The sequence below is a fragment of the Fonticula alba genome (genome assembly GCF_000388065.1).
Source record: "Fonticula alba strain ATCC 38817 unplaced genomic scaffold supercont2.4, whole genome shotgun sequence".
In the NCBI taxonomy this organism is placed as follows: Eukaryota; order Rotosphaerida; family Fonticulaceae; genus Fonticula; species Fonticula alba.
Window position 1 is genome coordinate 1286819 of NW_009242974.1, and position 12692 is coordinate 1299510.

A 12692-nucleotide genomic window follows, 5' to 3' on the forward strand; every position below is an offset into this window, starting at 1 on the left:
CCCCTCTCCGCTTCTTTGTCCTTGTCTCTTCTCCCGCCGGAATAGTCGCCCCCGACGTGGCGGTGCCGGACTTCATCCGCTCTGATTCAACCGGCGGGTCCCCCGTCGGGTCGCCGATCGGCTCGGGCGCCATGTCGCCGAGCCACCCGGCGCCCCCGCGCCCGGAGTTGGGTCTCATCTCCGAGGATCTGGTCCTCTTCCCGTACCCCCTGCTCTCGCACCAGCAGCCTACCGCCTCGCTTTCCGGGAGCATGGTAGTCGGTGGGAGCCGGCACTCTCCGGGCCTACCGGCCGTCCTTGGCTCCCCCTCGGGAGTGGGCAGCTCGCCGGGCACGGTTCCGGCACCAACCGCAGCGGCCACTGCAGCGGCGGCGGCGGCAGCGGCGGCGGCCGCCGCGGCCGCCGCGGCCGCGGCCACCGCCTCTTCTCCCTCCCCAGGGCCAGGTATTGGGGATGTTGACTCGTCGACTGTCAGCAGTGGCCCGCATTCGCCAGCCGACGGGACGGGTCATTCGTCCACTCTGGCAGCTGGACGAGCACTGCTATCCCCACTCGACCGGATTCTTGGGGGCGGAGATCGGAAGAGCGTCGTGGCCACCGCCTCTTCTCCCTCCCCCGGGCCAGGTATTGGGGATGTTGACTCGTCGACTGTCAGCAGTGGCCCGCATTCGCCAGCCGACGGGACGGGTCATTCGTCCACTCTGGCAGCTGGACGAGCACTGCTATCCCCACTCGACCGGATTCTTGGGGGCGGTCTGTCTCCGCGGAACTTTGGCCTGTTCTTCTCGGAGCATCCTTCCCTGCTGGGCAGCACCGGTGGCGGCGGGGGGCTGGGGGGCGGCACATGTGGCCCTCCTCCTGCGGCCGATGTTCGGCCAACTTAACCTGTACTTTTAGATTTACTTCCCCGTTGTTTCTCCGTCTCTCCCCCCTTTGCTCTCCCGATCACACTGGGTCCCTTCTTCTTCTTCTTCTTCTTCTTCTTCTCCTCCTCCTCCTGATCTTCTCCCTGATCATTGTTCTCGGGAGCTCTCTCTCGGAGCATTTGCCCCCCTCCCCTCCCTCCTCCTTCTCCCCAATGGGACGAGACGCAGGCCACATGTGTCCTCTTCTCTCTCTCTCTCTCTCTCTCTCTCCCCCCCCTTCCTGGCGACATCAGGTGTCGCCAATAATAGATCTTGTTCCAGCCCATCTGTCTGCGGCATTTGCCTGCACCGGAAAGGTGGCCTTCGTTAGGGGGGCAGGCGGTCGCAAGGCACTGGGGAGATGGGTCGGAGGGAAATGGGCGTTGTCTAGTATCAGCCACTCGGTGACCCGGAGGACCCGGCAGCCGCTGAGCCACCTATCCGAAGAGAGGGATGATTGGGATTGCTTGCGGCCTCGCGGATCATCCGCTCGCGGATGGTCGAGTAGGAGGTATAAAAGTGCCGCGGGCTGAAGGGGCGCGGGTCGCCGTCCCCAGCATGGCCATCGGGGCCACCGGTCCCGGGGCTGGAGTCGGTGGAGTCAGCCTCGGCAGCGGTCAACAGCATGGCCAACGGGTCATAGCGCATGGGGGTGCCACGCCAGCGCTCGGGAATGGGCCCCCGATCAGGCCAGGTGGCACTGGGCCGGTCTACATGGCAGGAGGGGAATTGCACGATGCGGCGGATGCGAGAAACGGGCAGGCGCCCGGGATGGACTGGGCCCTGGCGAAAGTCGGCCAATGGCACGGACACCAAAGACCCGTCGGCGACAAGATGCCGGCTCAGGTCTGCCTCGGGCTGGGGAACCAGCCACCGAAATCGGAAGTGTGCACATGGATGGTGTGGATAGGTGTCCTCCTGGCTGTAGCTCAAGTGTTCCGGAGCAGGGACACATGAGGGCCCGGGGCGGCCGGTTAGGCCTCGAAGGCAGGGCTCGACCGTCAGCACTCGGGCCAAATATTCATCGGGCTTGCCAATGCCAAAGTCCATGTCGGAATCCCCGGTCGCCGGGGGATAGGCCAAAAGAGTGACAATGGCCCCACGTTCTAGGGAGTGGCCGCGCCAGAAGCACAGGCCAGAAGGGCCATCCTGGCAGGAATAGCGAGGAGCCTGCGAGAATGTGTCAGAGGGAGGGCAGTGCAGGATGGGGTGGGGGTGCGAGAGCATTGTAGGACATTTGCGTGCGCGCGGGTGTGTGTATGTATGTATGTATGTATGTATGTGTGTGTGTGTGTGTGTGTGTGTGTGTGTGTGTGTGTGTGTGTAGGTAGAGGGGGGGGGACAGAAAAGGTCCAAGGGGGCGTGCCTGGGAGGAAACTGAGGTTGTAACTGGCCGTCCAGAGGGAAGCAGACCACGAGCGCGACGCGCCAGGACATCTAGGATGTCAGAGCCACACGCGCGTGCTCGAGCCTCGGCCAGATGATCGGCCGGGGGGACAACAAAGGTCCCTGCTGATGGGTGTTTGGAAACGGCAGCGACAGCAGCAGGAGAAGGAGCAGCAGGAGCAGCAGCAGCGGCTCCCGAGGTGGGGGCAGCCGTTGTGCCGGTGGAGGCACCGCCAGCGGAGGAGGCGACATTGGCAGCAGGGGCAGAGGTATTGGCACGCCCAGGACGCGCCCGAGACCCGCGGGCTGACCCGGCACGGGTGGAAGCCGGCGCGCCGGTGGGCCCGTTGGAGCCGGCCGGTCTCTCATCGGTGTCCGGCATGGGGGCAGAGCGACGCGGGGCAGCCATCGAGGCCACTGGCCCCGCTTGAGAAGCCGAACGTTCGGCCTCCGGATGGGTGCTGGTGCTGGTGGTCGTGACGGCCGCGCGCGATTGGATGCGCTCGAGGATCAGGGCATTCTTGCGGACAATGCGGCGCCGGCGCTCGAGCTCGCGCTTGCGCTTCTTGCGAAGGAGGATCAGCTCCTGCTGCTCGGCCGGGGTGAGATCCTTCATGCGGACATTCGGCAAGTCCGAGACGATGACCGAATCCGGGGACAGGAGCTCCAGCGAGTCGGGCGAATCCTCCCGCGGAGAGGCCGGCGAAGGGGGAGACGGCGCCCGGGCCGCAGGGGGGGCCGGGGGAGGAGGGGGTGGCGCCGGTTGCGCTGACGCCTGGGTGGAGGACCGGGTCCTCTTCCGCGGCGGAGGGGCTGACATATGCACGGGGGCAGGCGAGCGATTCCCTTCTCTGAGTGGGTAGGGCCGGGGGCGGAGGGAGGAATGGAGCACGGACAGGGGCGCGAGGAGAAAGCACGGGGGGAGGGGAAGGAGAGATGGGTACCGCGGTGCCCAGTGGTGGGCGACTGTGGCGGGGCCGCGGTTTTCTACCGACCCAATCGTGGCGGCCCCGCGGCCGTGGCTGCCCTCTGGTGCCGTGCCCGGCCCATCCGCGCCGCGGCCGAGGAGCGGTGAGCCTGTGGGAGGCCAGGAGGTGAAGGGGTCCGCCGCCGTCCCGGGCTGCCGCACCATCGAGCCCACTGGCGCCGGTCCCCCTGCCTGCTCCATCTGCGGCCGGGGCTCGGCGTTCTGCAGGGGCGTTATTGGCGATCGCGAGCTGGAGATCAGGCATCACGTGCAAGTCACGCACCGGCCCGGGCCCGGGTCCTTCGGCGTTGGGTTCCCCCCCTCTCGCCCCCCCCGCCCGCGCTCGCCCGCCGCCCCCAGTGGCCTCTTTGGTGAGTGCGGGCAACTTGGCCCGCAGCCCGAGGAAGGGGGGGGGGGGGGAGTCTTCTGTCCGGGCGGTGTCCCGCTATTTCCCGGTTGTCGGAGGTGGCTCCGTAGAAGCAGGCCGCCGGGCCCCGAGAAAACTAAAAACCCGGGGCCCAAGGCCCTGCCCGAGGACCCGGGAGGGCGAAGAGCAGGCAACTGCCCGCGGGCGCGTCTGGGACTGTGCGGCTTCCGGGTCCCCCCCGGCGCTTTTCTCGTCCTGTGTTTCCCTCGGCGGGCTGGCGGCTAGTCGGTGGGCGTCGACACTTGGTTCGATTGGCAGGTAAATGGGGGGCAGGGCGGGAGTCGGGCCTGGGCCGGCAGCGAGCAAGGGGCGGGGCGGGGCGGGGCTGCGGACGAGAGGGGCATTCCCCAGCCCCGGGGTTCGCAAGCTCCCCCGAGAGAGGGCAGATTTCCTGTTGTCATCGGCAGACTTCGCCGGCATTCCGCTTGCTCGCCCCTTGGGCGTCGGGCCTCGACGCGGTCCCCGGAGGGGTGATGCGCGCCGGGGGGAGGAGGCCGGGGAAAGCCTTTTTCGCCCACCGGACCGCCGTCCTCGCCCTGTTCCAGGCGGCTGAACCATACCCTCCCCTCCTCCCCCTTGGATTTCCTCCCCCGCCCCCCGCCCTTTTCCTTCCTCCTTTCCCTCCCTCCCCCGCGCCCCCCCCCCCCCTGGTTCTGGGTACGTGGCTCACATGCCTTCCGAGTGGTCCTTTGCACTTGTCTCTCCGCTCCCTGCCCTCCCCGGCTTTCTGCCGCGGCAGGCTGCCCAGGGGCACGGACAGCCTGCCTTTTCCTCGGGCCCCCCTTGTGGCTCCGTCCCGCACCATTGGGTCGCCTTGCTCACCTCTCTCTCTCTCTTTGCCCTTCTTCTCCTCCCCCCCGCCACAGTATCCCTCTGCCGGTGGCCACCGCCTCCCGCCCCCCGACTCGCCGCGAGAGATGTCTACTACCCTGCGCGGCCTAAACATCTACATCACCGACATCCGGGCCTGCCGGTCTCGAGAGGAGGAGGAGCGTCGTGTCAACCGCGAGCTCGTCAACATCCGCAACAAGTTCAAGGGTCCGTATGCTGTTTGTGGAGGGCTTTTTTTCCCCCTCCCTCCAATCCCCCCCAGGCACTCGCCCCGGTGCACACCTCCACACCAATCCTGATCCTCCCTTTTGCTCTTCAATGTAGATGCCTCCAAGATGTCCTCCTACGACCGGAAGAAGTATGCTCTGAAGCTGCTGTACACCTACATCCTCGGCTGGGACGTCGACTTTGGCCATATGGAATGCATGCAGCTGATCACCAGCAACAAGTTCCAGGAGAAGCAAATTGTGCGCCCCCCCCCCTCCCCCCCTGCAAATGACTGGCCAAATCTGACGGCCCGTTCGCTGCTTTGATGTCGCTCCCGGCGCAGGGCTACCTGGCTGTGACGTTGCTCCTGTCGGAGAAGAGCGAGCTCGTGCACATGGTGGTCAACTCCATCCGCAACGACTTGACCTCGTCCAATGAAACATATGTCTGCCTGGCACTGGCGGCCGTGTCCAACGTCGGCGGCCTGGAAATGGCCGAGGCCCTGCACAAGGACGTCTTTGCTTTGTTGGTGGCGCAGTGCGTGAAAAAACAAACAAACAAACAACAGTGCCGGGCCCATTCGATCCATCCGCCCTCTGCTGACCCTTTCCCCTGTGTGTGTGTGCTGGATCATTTGGATGGCGCCGATCAACAGGAACACCCGGCTCTCGGTGCGCAAGCGCGCGGCCATCTGCCTGCTGCGGCTGTACAACAAGAACAAGGACGTCATGGCGGCCGCCGAGTGGGCCCCCCAGCTGGGGGAACTCCTGTCCATCCGGTTCCTGCTCCTGTCCAATGCCCTGCTGAGTCTGCTCCTGTGTCTGGCCCAGGACCACCCGGTGGAGTATCAGTCGGTCATGATTCGGGTGGTGGAGATCCTGGGGCATCTGTTGCCGACGGCGGCGCGCAAGGCCGCCCAGAAGGCCTCCTCCGCGGCCCTGGACACGGAGTACTACCGCGTGCCGAACCCCTGGCTGCAGGTGAAGTGCTTGCGCATGCTGCAGCTGGCACGCGCGCCCCTGCCGGAGGCTCAGCTGGCCGAGGTGGAGCGCATGATTGGGGACATCCTGCAGCGGGGCCAGTTTGCGCTGGCGCATTCGAAGAGCGCCAACCAGCTGAACGCCTCGCAGGCATGTGTCCTGGAAGCCATCAACTTGACGCTGCACTTCAACTTCGGCGGCGAGCTGCTCCACCGATCGGTGGCGCATCTCGGGTCGCTCATCGGCCAGAGCCAGCCCAACATGAAGTACCTCGGTCTGGAGGGCATGGCCAATGTGGCCCTCGTGTTGGATGACCTGTCCATGGTGGAGCCCTTTACCCGGGCCATTACATCGGCCCTGCGCGATCGGGATATCACCATCCGTCGTTGCGCGCTGGATCTGTTGTACTTCATGTGCAACGACACCACCAGCCGGACGATTGTGCCGGAGTGCGTGTCTCCTGCCTGGCTCATTTCCCCCCCCACTCCCACGAGTGTACTTCCTGCCAATGCCCCGGCCTACGGCCCTGCTTATTGACCTGTCGCCACTTCCTCGCTCGTACTTCCCCTCCCCCGCCGTTGTCTCCTCACTCCGGATCCCGATCCAGTCTGCTGGAATACCTCAACATCGCCGATTATGCCCTCCGCGAGGAGCTCGTGCTGAAGATTGCCATCTTGGCGGAGCGTTTCGCCGCCGACCACTCGTGGTACGTGGATGTCATCCTGCAGCTCATTCAGTATGCCGGCGACCATGTGTCCGAGTCCATCTGGCACCGGGTGGTGCAGATTGTGTCCACCGAGCCGGACTTCCAGCCGGAGGCCACCTACAAGGTCCTGCAGGTTCGTTTGTCTCTTGGATTTCCTCCCCTCTCCCTCGGGGGTTTGTCTGGTCCCTTTGCTTCTTGGTGTTCTTCTTCCTTTTTTTTTCCCCCTTTCGGGCCCTTCTTCCGGGCACCCGCGCCGCGCATCTCCCCTCCATCCTTCCCTTACCTCTCTTTCCTTCGCCGCCGCCGCCGCCGGATGCTGACTCCACTTTGGACAGTCCCTCAACAAGCCCAGCTGGCATGAGACCACCGTCAAGATCGGTGGCTACCTGCTTGGTGAGTACGGTGAGCTGATTGCCTCGCGGCCTGACGCCCATCCGCAAATCCAGTTCAACTCGCTGCAGTCAAAGTTCGGTGCCTGTTCCACCAGCACCAAGGCCCTGCTGCTTAGCTCGTATGTGAAGATGGCCAGCATCTTCCCCGAGCTCCAGCCGGATATCACGGCCATCTTCGAGTACCATGCCGACGCGCTGGACATGGAGCTGCAGCAGCGCTCGGTCGAGTATCTGGAGCTGGTGCGCCGCGCGGCCCAGGGGGATCCGGCATACCAGGAGCTGTTGGAGATCATGTGCGAGCCGATGCCCGCTTGGGATCTGTCCAAATTGAATGAGAGTGACCCGTCCGGGCGCCGGGAGTCCACCCTGCTGGACTCGGATGCCGGGTTCGGAGCCGGCGGCCTGGCCTCGCCGGCGGGCACTGGGATGCTCAGCAGCCCGGTGTCGGCGACCACCATCGCCCAGCGCCGGTCGACCATCCGTCGGACCACCTTGTCGGGGACGATCGCCGCGGCGCTGAATGCCACGACCGGCGGGTCACCGGCGTCGCCGATGCTCCCGACTCCGGTGCCCCTGGCTGGGCATGGGTCCGGGTCGCCGGTTGTGCCGGCCGCAGCCGGGCCGGCTGGCTCGTCGCCCGGGCCGGCTGCCACCGGCGGCGCAGCCACCTCCAGCCATCGTCAGTCGCCGGTGGTGGATCTTCTGGATTTGGACTTTGGCCAGTCCTCGGCCCTGGGCACCGGGCCCGGGGCCATCCAGTTGTCGGCTCCGCCGGCCGGGACCGGGGTGGCTGCCACCGCGGCCACTGTGGCCCAGGTGGGCTTCTCGGAGTTCGGGCAGCTGGGACAGCCGACGGCAGCGGCCGAGTCGGCCTTCGGCCGTCTGCTTGGCCAGCAGCAGGGCGTCCTCTTTGAGGATGACCTGCTGCGCGTGGGCCTGAAGGTGGAGTTCCATGGCAGTCGCGGCCGGCTGCGGCTGTTCTTCGCCAATCAGCAGGCTTCCCCCGGGGCCGGGAGGGGCCCGGCCTCGGCGCTGGCCATCCGGGCTCTTGTTGAGCCGGATTTCCTGGTTCAGTCCATCGGAACATCGGTGTCCAGCCGGGGCCTGAGTGTGGAAGTGCACCAGCCCCTGCCGGGGGTGGTGGAGCAGCAGGACCAGCTGGTGCTTCTGTGCCAGTGTGAGCGGCCGGACTTTGCCACGGCGCCGACCCTGCTGCTGGCGTATGCCCCGTGCGCGGTGGCCGGTGGCGCGGCGGCCCCGCTGCTGGCGCCCATGCGCCGGGTGCTGCTGCGCCTGCCGATCGGGCTGACTTGCTTCCCCTCGCCGCTGCCGGCCAACTCCATGAGCTCGGAGGTTTTCTGGGGCCGGTGGGCCAGCCTGCTGGCGGCCGGCACGGCCAACGAGGCCACTGCCAGCTTCTCCGTCGGGCAGGGTCTGACGCCCGAGGCTTTGCGCGCGCTCATCGGCCAGATGGGCTTCTCCCTCATGGCCGGTGTGGAGCAGGCGGCCGACAACACGGCCGCGGCCATCATCGTGTCCTTTGCGCAGACGGCCCCGGGAAGCCCGGCCGCCACGCCGATGTCCACGGGCGGAGCCGCAGCCGGGGTTGGTGCCAAGGTGGGTGTCCTCCTCCGGGTGGAGTTCAACCGCCTTGGCCACAGCGTGGCCTTGCATGTCCGCTCGCCGAACCCCCTTGTGTCGCGGACGGTCATGGGCCTGCTTCAGCGGCGCATTCTCTCTTCCTAATGCAATGGCGCCGCTCTGGGAGAGCCGCAAAGGGGAGCTGCGACGGGAAGGCCGTCCTGCCTTGCTGGTGCCGGTGCCGGTGCTGTCAGCCTGTCACAGAGCCGGCGCCGCGGCGCCGGCCGCGACCACACCGTATCCCGACCACCACCACCATCGCGACAGTCTCCCGGCTCTCGAGTTCCCTCTGGGTGCGGGACGACCTTACCAGGGGGCAAGCCAGTTCCTACCCCCCCCCCCCCCCCCCCCCTCCTCCCTGCGCTCCCTGGTCGGGGGCTTGGCCCTCCTCTTCCCTTTTATTTGGGGCCCTCCTTCTGAGGGCATGTTCCTTTGGTGTGGGCTCCCTCCCGGCTCACCTTGCCATTGCTCCTCTTTCTCTGCGCCGGAGGGTGGATTGTTGTTGATGCGACAATACAGATGCCACTCTCTCCCCCTCTTTTTTTTCTCTCTCCCCCTCTTTTTTTTCTCTCTCTCTCTCTCTCCCCTCCCTCTCTCTCTCCCCTCCCTTCTCCCCTCCCTCTCTTTCTCCCCCTCCCCTGGAGAGCCCGTCGCTGGCCTCCCCTTTGCCGGTGACCTGTGGACTGCTGCTCCTGTCCTTTGATCATGGAAAAAGGAAGTATATTCTCAAGGACGGGCAGGAGGTCAGCAGAGCCTCCTCAACTGCCTGATGTGTGTGTGTGTGTCTGCATGCATGCATACTTTGGGGGGCGAATTGATCTGTGGGTGGGGGGAGGTGCCGGGACTTGCTCTTCCTTCTTTATCTCTCTCTCTCTCTCTGACCTTCTCGTTCTTCGTTCTTGCCTGGGGCGCTCTCCCTGTGTGTCTCCCAGCAGCAGGGCACACGCCTGGCAGGCTTGCGCCCGCCTGGCTGGCGGCACTGCTAGAGTGTGGGCCCCGGGCCGGAGGCCGCCTCTCTGCGGGAATCACACCAGGCAAGAGCGACGCAGGGGCGGCTGCCCTCATGAGCAAAGGCCCGCTGACCGAGGCGCTCGCCCCAGTTGGGCCCGGCCTCCAGAAAGAGCGCACTGACCAGACGGCTGTCCGGCTCGCGCTGGGAGTCACTGGGCCGCCGGCCTGGTGGCGTGGATGACGAGACGGCCGCCTCAGCCATGCGCGTACCTGTGTTCGTTTGCCTTTCGGTGCCCGGCTCGGGATCCTGGCCGGGTTCACTTGGCCAGGGGGTGCTCGGAGCAATCCGGGCGCCCTGCTGGCTGCCATCCGGGGTGTACACCGGCCGCGGGGGCGGCGGCACATGGGGATCTCGCCGATTGGGGTCATGCCGCCACCGGTTGATGTTGGCCGTGATCTGGCGCGAGGGAAAGCCAACGGGATGCATCATGGCCAGGTTAGGAAAGGGTGCAGGGGGTAGTCCAGGGCAACGGAAAGAGCAAGGCCAGGACCTACCGGGACGGCCGCATGGCTCCCCTGGACCGACCGCAGGAAGTAGGTGGTCATCGGGCCCTTGCCTTTGATGACAATGATGCCGCGCCGTTCGAAGGTGAAGAGGGGCGATGCCTGTTCAACCACTTGGCGGGTGACGTGGATCCGGCCAAAACGGCAGGTGGACTCCATGCGCGAGGCCACATTCACCGTGTCACCCCAAACGTCGTAGGCGAACTTGTCCGTGCCGATGACGCCGGCCACCACGGGACCCACTGCCTCGCCGGGCCGAGCAAGCAGGACATTGGGTGAGAATCGGGCTCGCCGGCCAGCTCGCAAAGACCCCCCCCCCCCCCTCCCCCGCCCCCCCTGGCAGGCCAGCAAGGTGCCGCACCGTTGAGGCCAATGCGAACCTGGAGATCCAGGCCAAAGTGCGCGCCAAAGGCGATCGTGAGGTTGTGCAGGTGGATCGACAGAAGAAGCATCCGAGAGAGCGGGTCGCGCAAGCTGTGCCGAGAGGCCCGGCTGGCACTTTTGTCCGCCGCCGCACGCCCCCGCGTTGTCACCGGCGCCACCGTGGAGGCCATTCGATTGGGAAAGTGAGGCGAGCTTCAGTCAGGGTGGTGCAAAGTCTGACATCGGTTTTGGCTTTCTCCCATGGGGCCTGGGCGTCTTTGTCCACCCAGTAGGCGGGCAATTTTCCTTCTTGGCAACAGCCCGCAGGCCCTTTTCTCCTCTCTTCACGCCTGGTCCGTCGCTTCTCTCTCCCTCTCCCTCTTTCTATCTTTCTCTCTCTCTCGCTCTCTCTCTCTCTTTCGCTCTCGCTCTCACGAACCCGTCCTCCCTCTTGGCCCTCCCTTGCTTGCTCATCGAGTCGCCTAGCCCTTCTGCCCTGACGCCAACCGCAGCAGCATGGGGGGGAGGGGGGGAGGGCGGGTGCGCTTCTTTTCTCCGCACCTGTCCGAGCTCTCTGGCGCCGAGGTCGGCGGGGGGAAGGCCAGCGGCGCGCTGGCACCAGGGCCAGCGCGGAAGGACTCGGGCATGGCCCTCAAGCGCGGTTGCTGCTCCAGCGGGCCGCCCCCACCCGGGCCGGCTGGTTCACCCTCATCGCCGAAGAGACTGCTCCCACTACCCTCGGCCCATGGGTGGTCGGTCGTCAAGGAGGCCCCCACAAGGGGGACCTGATCGGCGGCCAGCAAATCGACCGGAGGCCGCCCTGCCATGGTGGCCGAAGCATACAGGCGATCTTGCAGGCGCTGCAGGAGGAGATCCTCCTCGGACGAGTCGACCCGGGGATCGTCCAGCATGTCGGCGCTGGTCAGGATGACCCACTCATCGGCCTTGGCGGGGGCCTTGGGCTCGGGGGTGAGGTCGCCGATGGCCAGCCCCCCCCCCAGGCCGCCGGCCTCCAGGTCGATGGACCCCTCGGCGGCATGTGTGTGGCCTGGCCCCGGGGCTGGTGACGGCGCCTTGGCCGGCCGGGCCCGGTGGGCGGCCAATGGGAAGGCCGGCGGCGAGCCGAAAGTGGCACAAGAGAAGGAGCAAAATTGCTGGGCCACCATCTTCTGGACATCCCGGCCAACCGTCCCGAGTGACGACCCGCTGGAGTAGATGTGCATCGGCAGCGGGGGGAAGGACCGGGGGAGGTGGAATTCCTCCGGCCCACCGGTGATGGCCAGCCAGATGGCCCCCCCGGACTTGATCTTCAGCACGCCATACCGAAGCATCACCTCGTCGAAGAGGGTGGCCAGCTCGCTGACCATGTCCAGCCACGTGCTGATGGGAACGTCGATCTCCGAGAAGTCTGCTCGGGTGGTCAGTCGATGGTCTTCGGTGGCGGCAGGAGGGTGGCCGCCGGGCAGCGCGGGGAGGCGCGGGGAGGCGGGGGGGGGGGGGGGGGGGACATGCGAGGGTATGCGAATCTGTGTCCACGTACTGGGGATGTTGAAAAACATGACCGTTACGCTGTCAAAGGAATCGGCGATGCTCTGGAGGGAGGGATTCTCGCGCAAGCTATTTCCCGCCCCCGTCGGCCGGGAGACGCAGTGTCAGCAGGAGCATCGCCCAGAATCGGGGGTGAGGAGTGCCGGGACGCCAGCAGGGGAGGCGAGGCGGCCGCGGCGGCGGAGGCCGGCGATGGGTTGCGCACCGTGTAAGGACCACATCCGGCAGGAGGGCCCGAAGGAGGGTTTCAGACTGGTCGCGGACGGCCTCCACCTCTTCGATCTTCCGGCGGACGCTTTTCCGGATCCACCACTGCTTTCTGTGTGTTCACACCAAAGGGGGCGGAGGTGAGGAAAAGAATGCAACAACAACATCGGCCCCGCGAAGCACAGAGATCCCCCCCCCCCCCCTGAGCAGCAGGTCGAGCAAGCCGGGCGCATTGGCGTGTGTCGGGCGCCACGGGGCCACGCGAAGGGCCGAGCCGCGTCGAATGACGTACCGAATCCGGCGGTCCCGCTCCAAGTTCAAGACCCACACGAGGAAGAGTGCCAAAGTCGACAAGAGGCACTGGTGCAGGATGGCCGGGGCCGGGTGCTTCAACTTGAAAACCGCAATATAATAGACGATGATCAGGATGAAGCGAATGAACACGACTATGGTGGCGGCAATCTGGGCGCCCACATCGAGGGCCCAGGTAGAAGCGGGGAGGAAGCGTCAGTTCGGGTTCTCGGTGACGCGGCAGCAACAGGCGGGGTGGCCGTTTGTCGGCCGGCCGGTCGCCGGGCAAGTGACCGAAAGTAGGCACACGCCGGTGCCCCCCCCCC

The 12692-nt window shown here is 66.2% G+C and overlaps 5 protein-coding genes across 5 annotated transcripts in view; 2 read left to right on the plus strand and 3 right to left on the minus strand.

Moving 5' to 3' along the window:
• Positions 1-979, plus strand: part of H696_02811 (hypothetical protein) — an 8581-nt gene extending 7602 nt beyond the window's left edge. The window contains exons 8-9 of the mRNA XM_009496711.1: positions 46-444; positions 625-979. Of these exons, the coding sequence (XP_009494986.1) occupies positions 46-444; positions 625-884 (659 nt within the window). The 3' untranslated portion in view covers positions 885-979. The remainder of the gene's footprint in view (positions 1-45; positions 445-624) is intronic.
• Positions 980-1271: 292 nt separating this feature from the next.
• Positions 1272-3216, minus strand: H696_02812 (hypothetical protein). Its single transcript, XM_009496712.1, has 2 exons — positions 2272-3216; positions 1272-2075 (listed from the first exon to the last, which is right to left on the minus strand). The coding sequence occupies exons 1-2, from the start codon at positions 3109-3111 to the stop codon at positions 1299-1301; spliced, it is 1617 nt and encodes a 538-aa protein (XP_009494987.1). The 5' UTR covers positions 3112-3216; the 3' UTR covers positions 1272-1298.
• Positions 3217-4324: 1108 nt separating this feature from the next.
• On the plus strand, positions 4325-8790 carry H696_02813 (hypothetical protein). Its single transcript, XM_009496713.1, has 7 exons — positions 4325-4342; positions 4552-4723; positions 4841-4983; positions 5067-5260; positions 5379-6152; positions 6311-6542; positions 6745-8790. The coding sequence occupies exons 2-7, from the start codon at positions 4603-4605 to the stop codon at positions 8545-8547; spliced, it is 3267 nt and encodes a 1088-aa protein (XP_009494988.1). The 5' UTR covers positions 4325-4342; positions 4552-4602; the 3' UTR covers positions 8548-8790.
• Positions 8791-9424: 634 nt separating this feature from the next.
• Positions 9425-10511, minus strand: H696_02814 (hypothetical protein; the record flags this gene model as incomplete). Its single annotated transcript, XM_009496714.1, has 3 exons — positions 9425-9850; positions 9949-10199; positions 10319-10511. The coding sequence occupies 3 exons, from the start codon at positions 10509-10511 to the stop codon at positions 9425-9427; spliced, it is 870 nt and encodes a 289-aa protein (XP_009494989.1).
• Positions 10512-10802: 291 nt separating this feature from the next.
• The window catches only part of H696_02815 (hypothetical protein), a gene marked incomplete at both ends in the record, with an annotated part of 8691 nt that continues 6801 nt past the window's right edge, over positions 10803-12692 (minus strand). The window contains 4 exons of the mRNA XM_009496715.1: positions 10803-11752; positions 11861-11937; positions 12074-12187; positions 12368-12537. Of these exons, the coding sequence (XP_009494990.1) occupies positions 10803-11752; positions 11861-11937; positions 12074-12187; positions 12368-12537 (1311 nt within the window). The remainder of the gene's footprint in view (positions 11753-11860; positions 11938-12073; positions 12188-12367; positions 12538-12692) is intronic.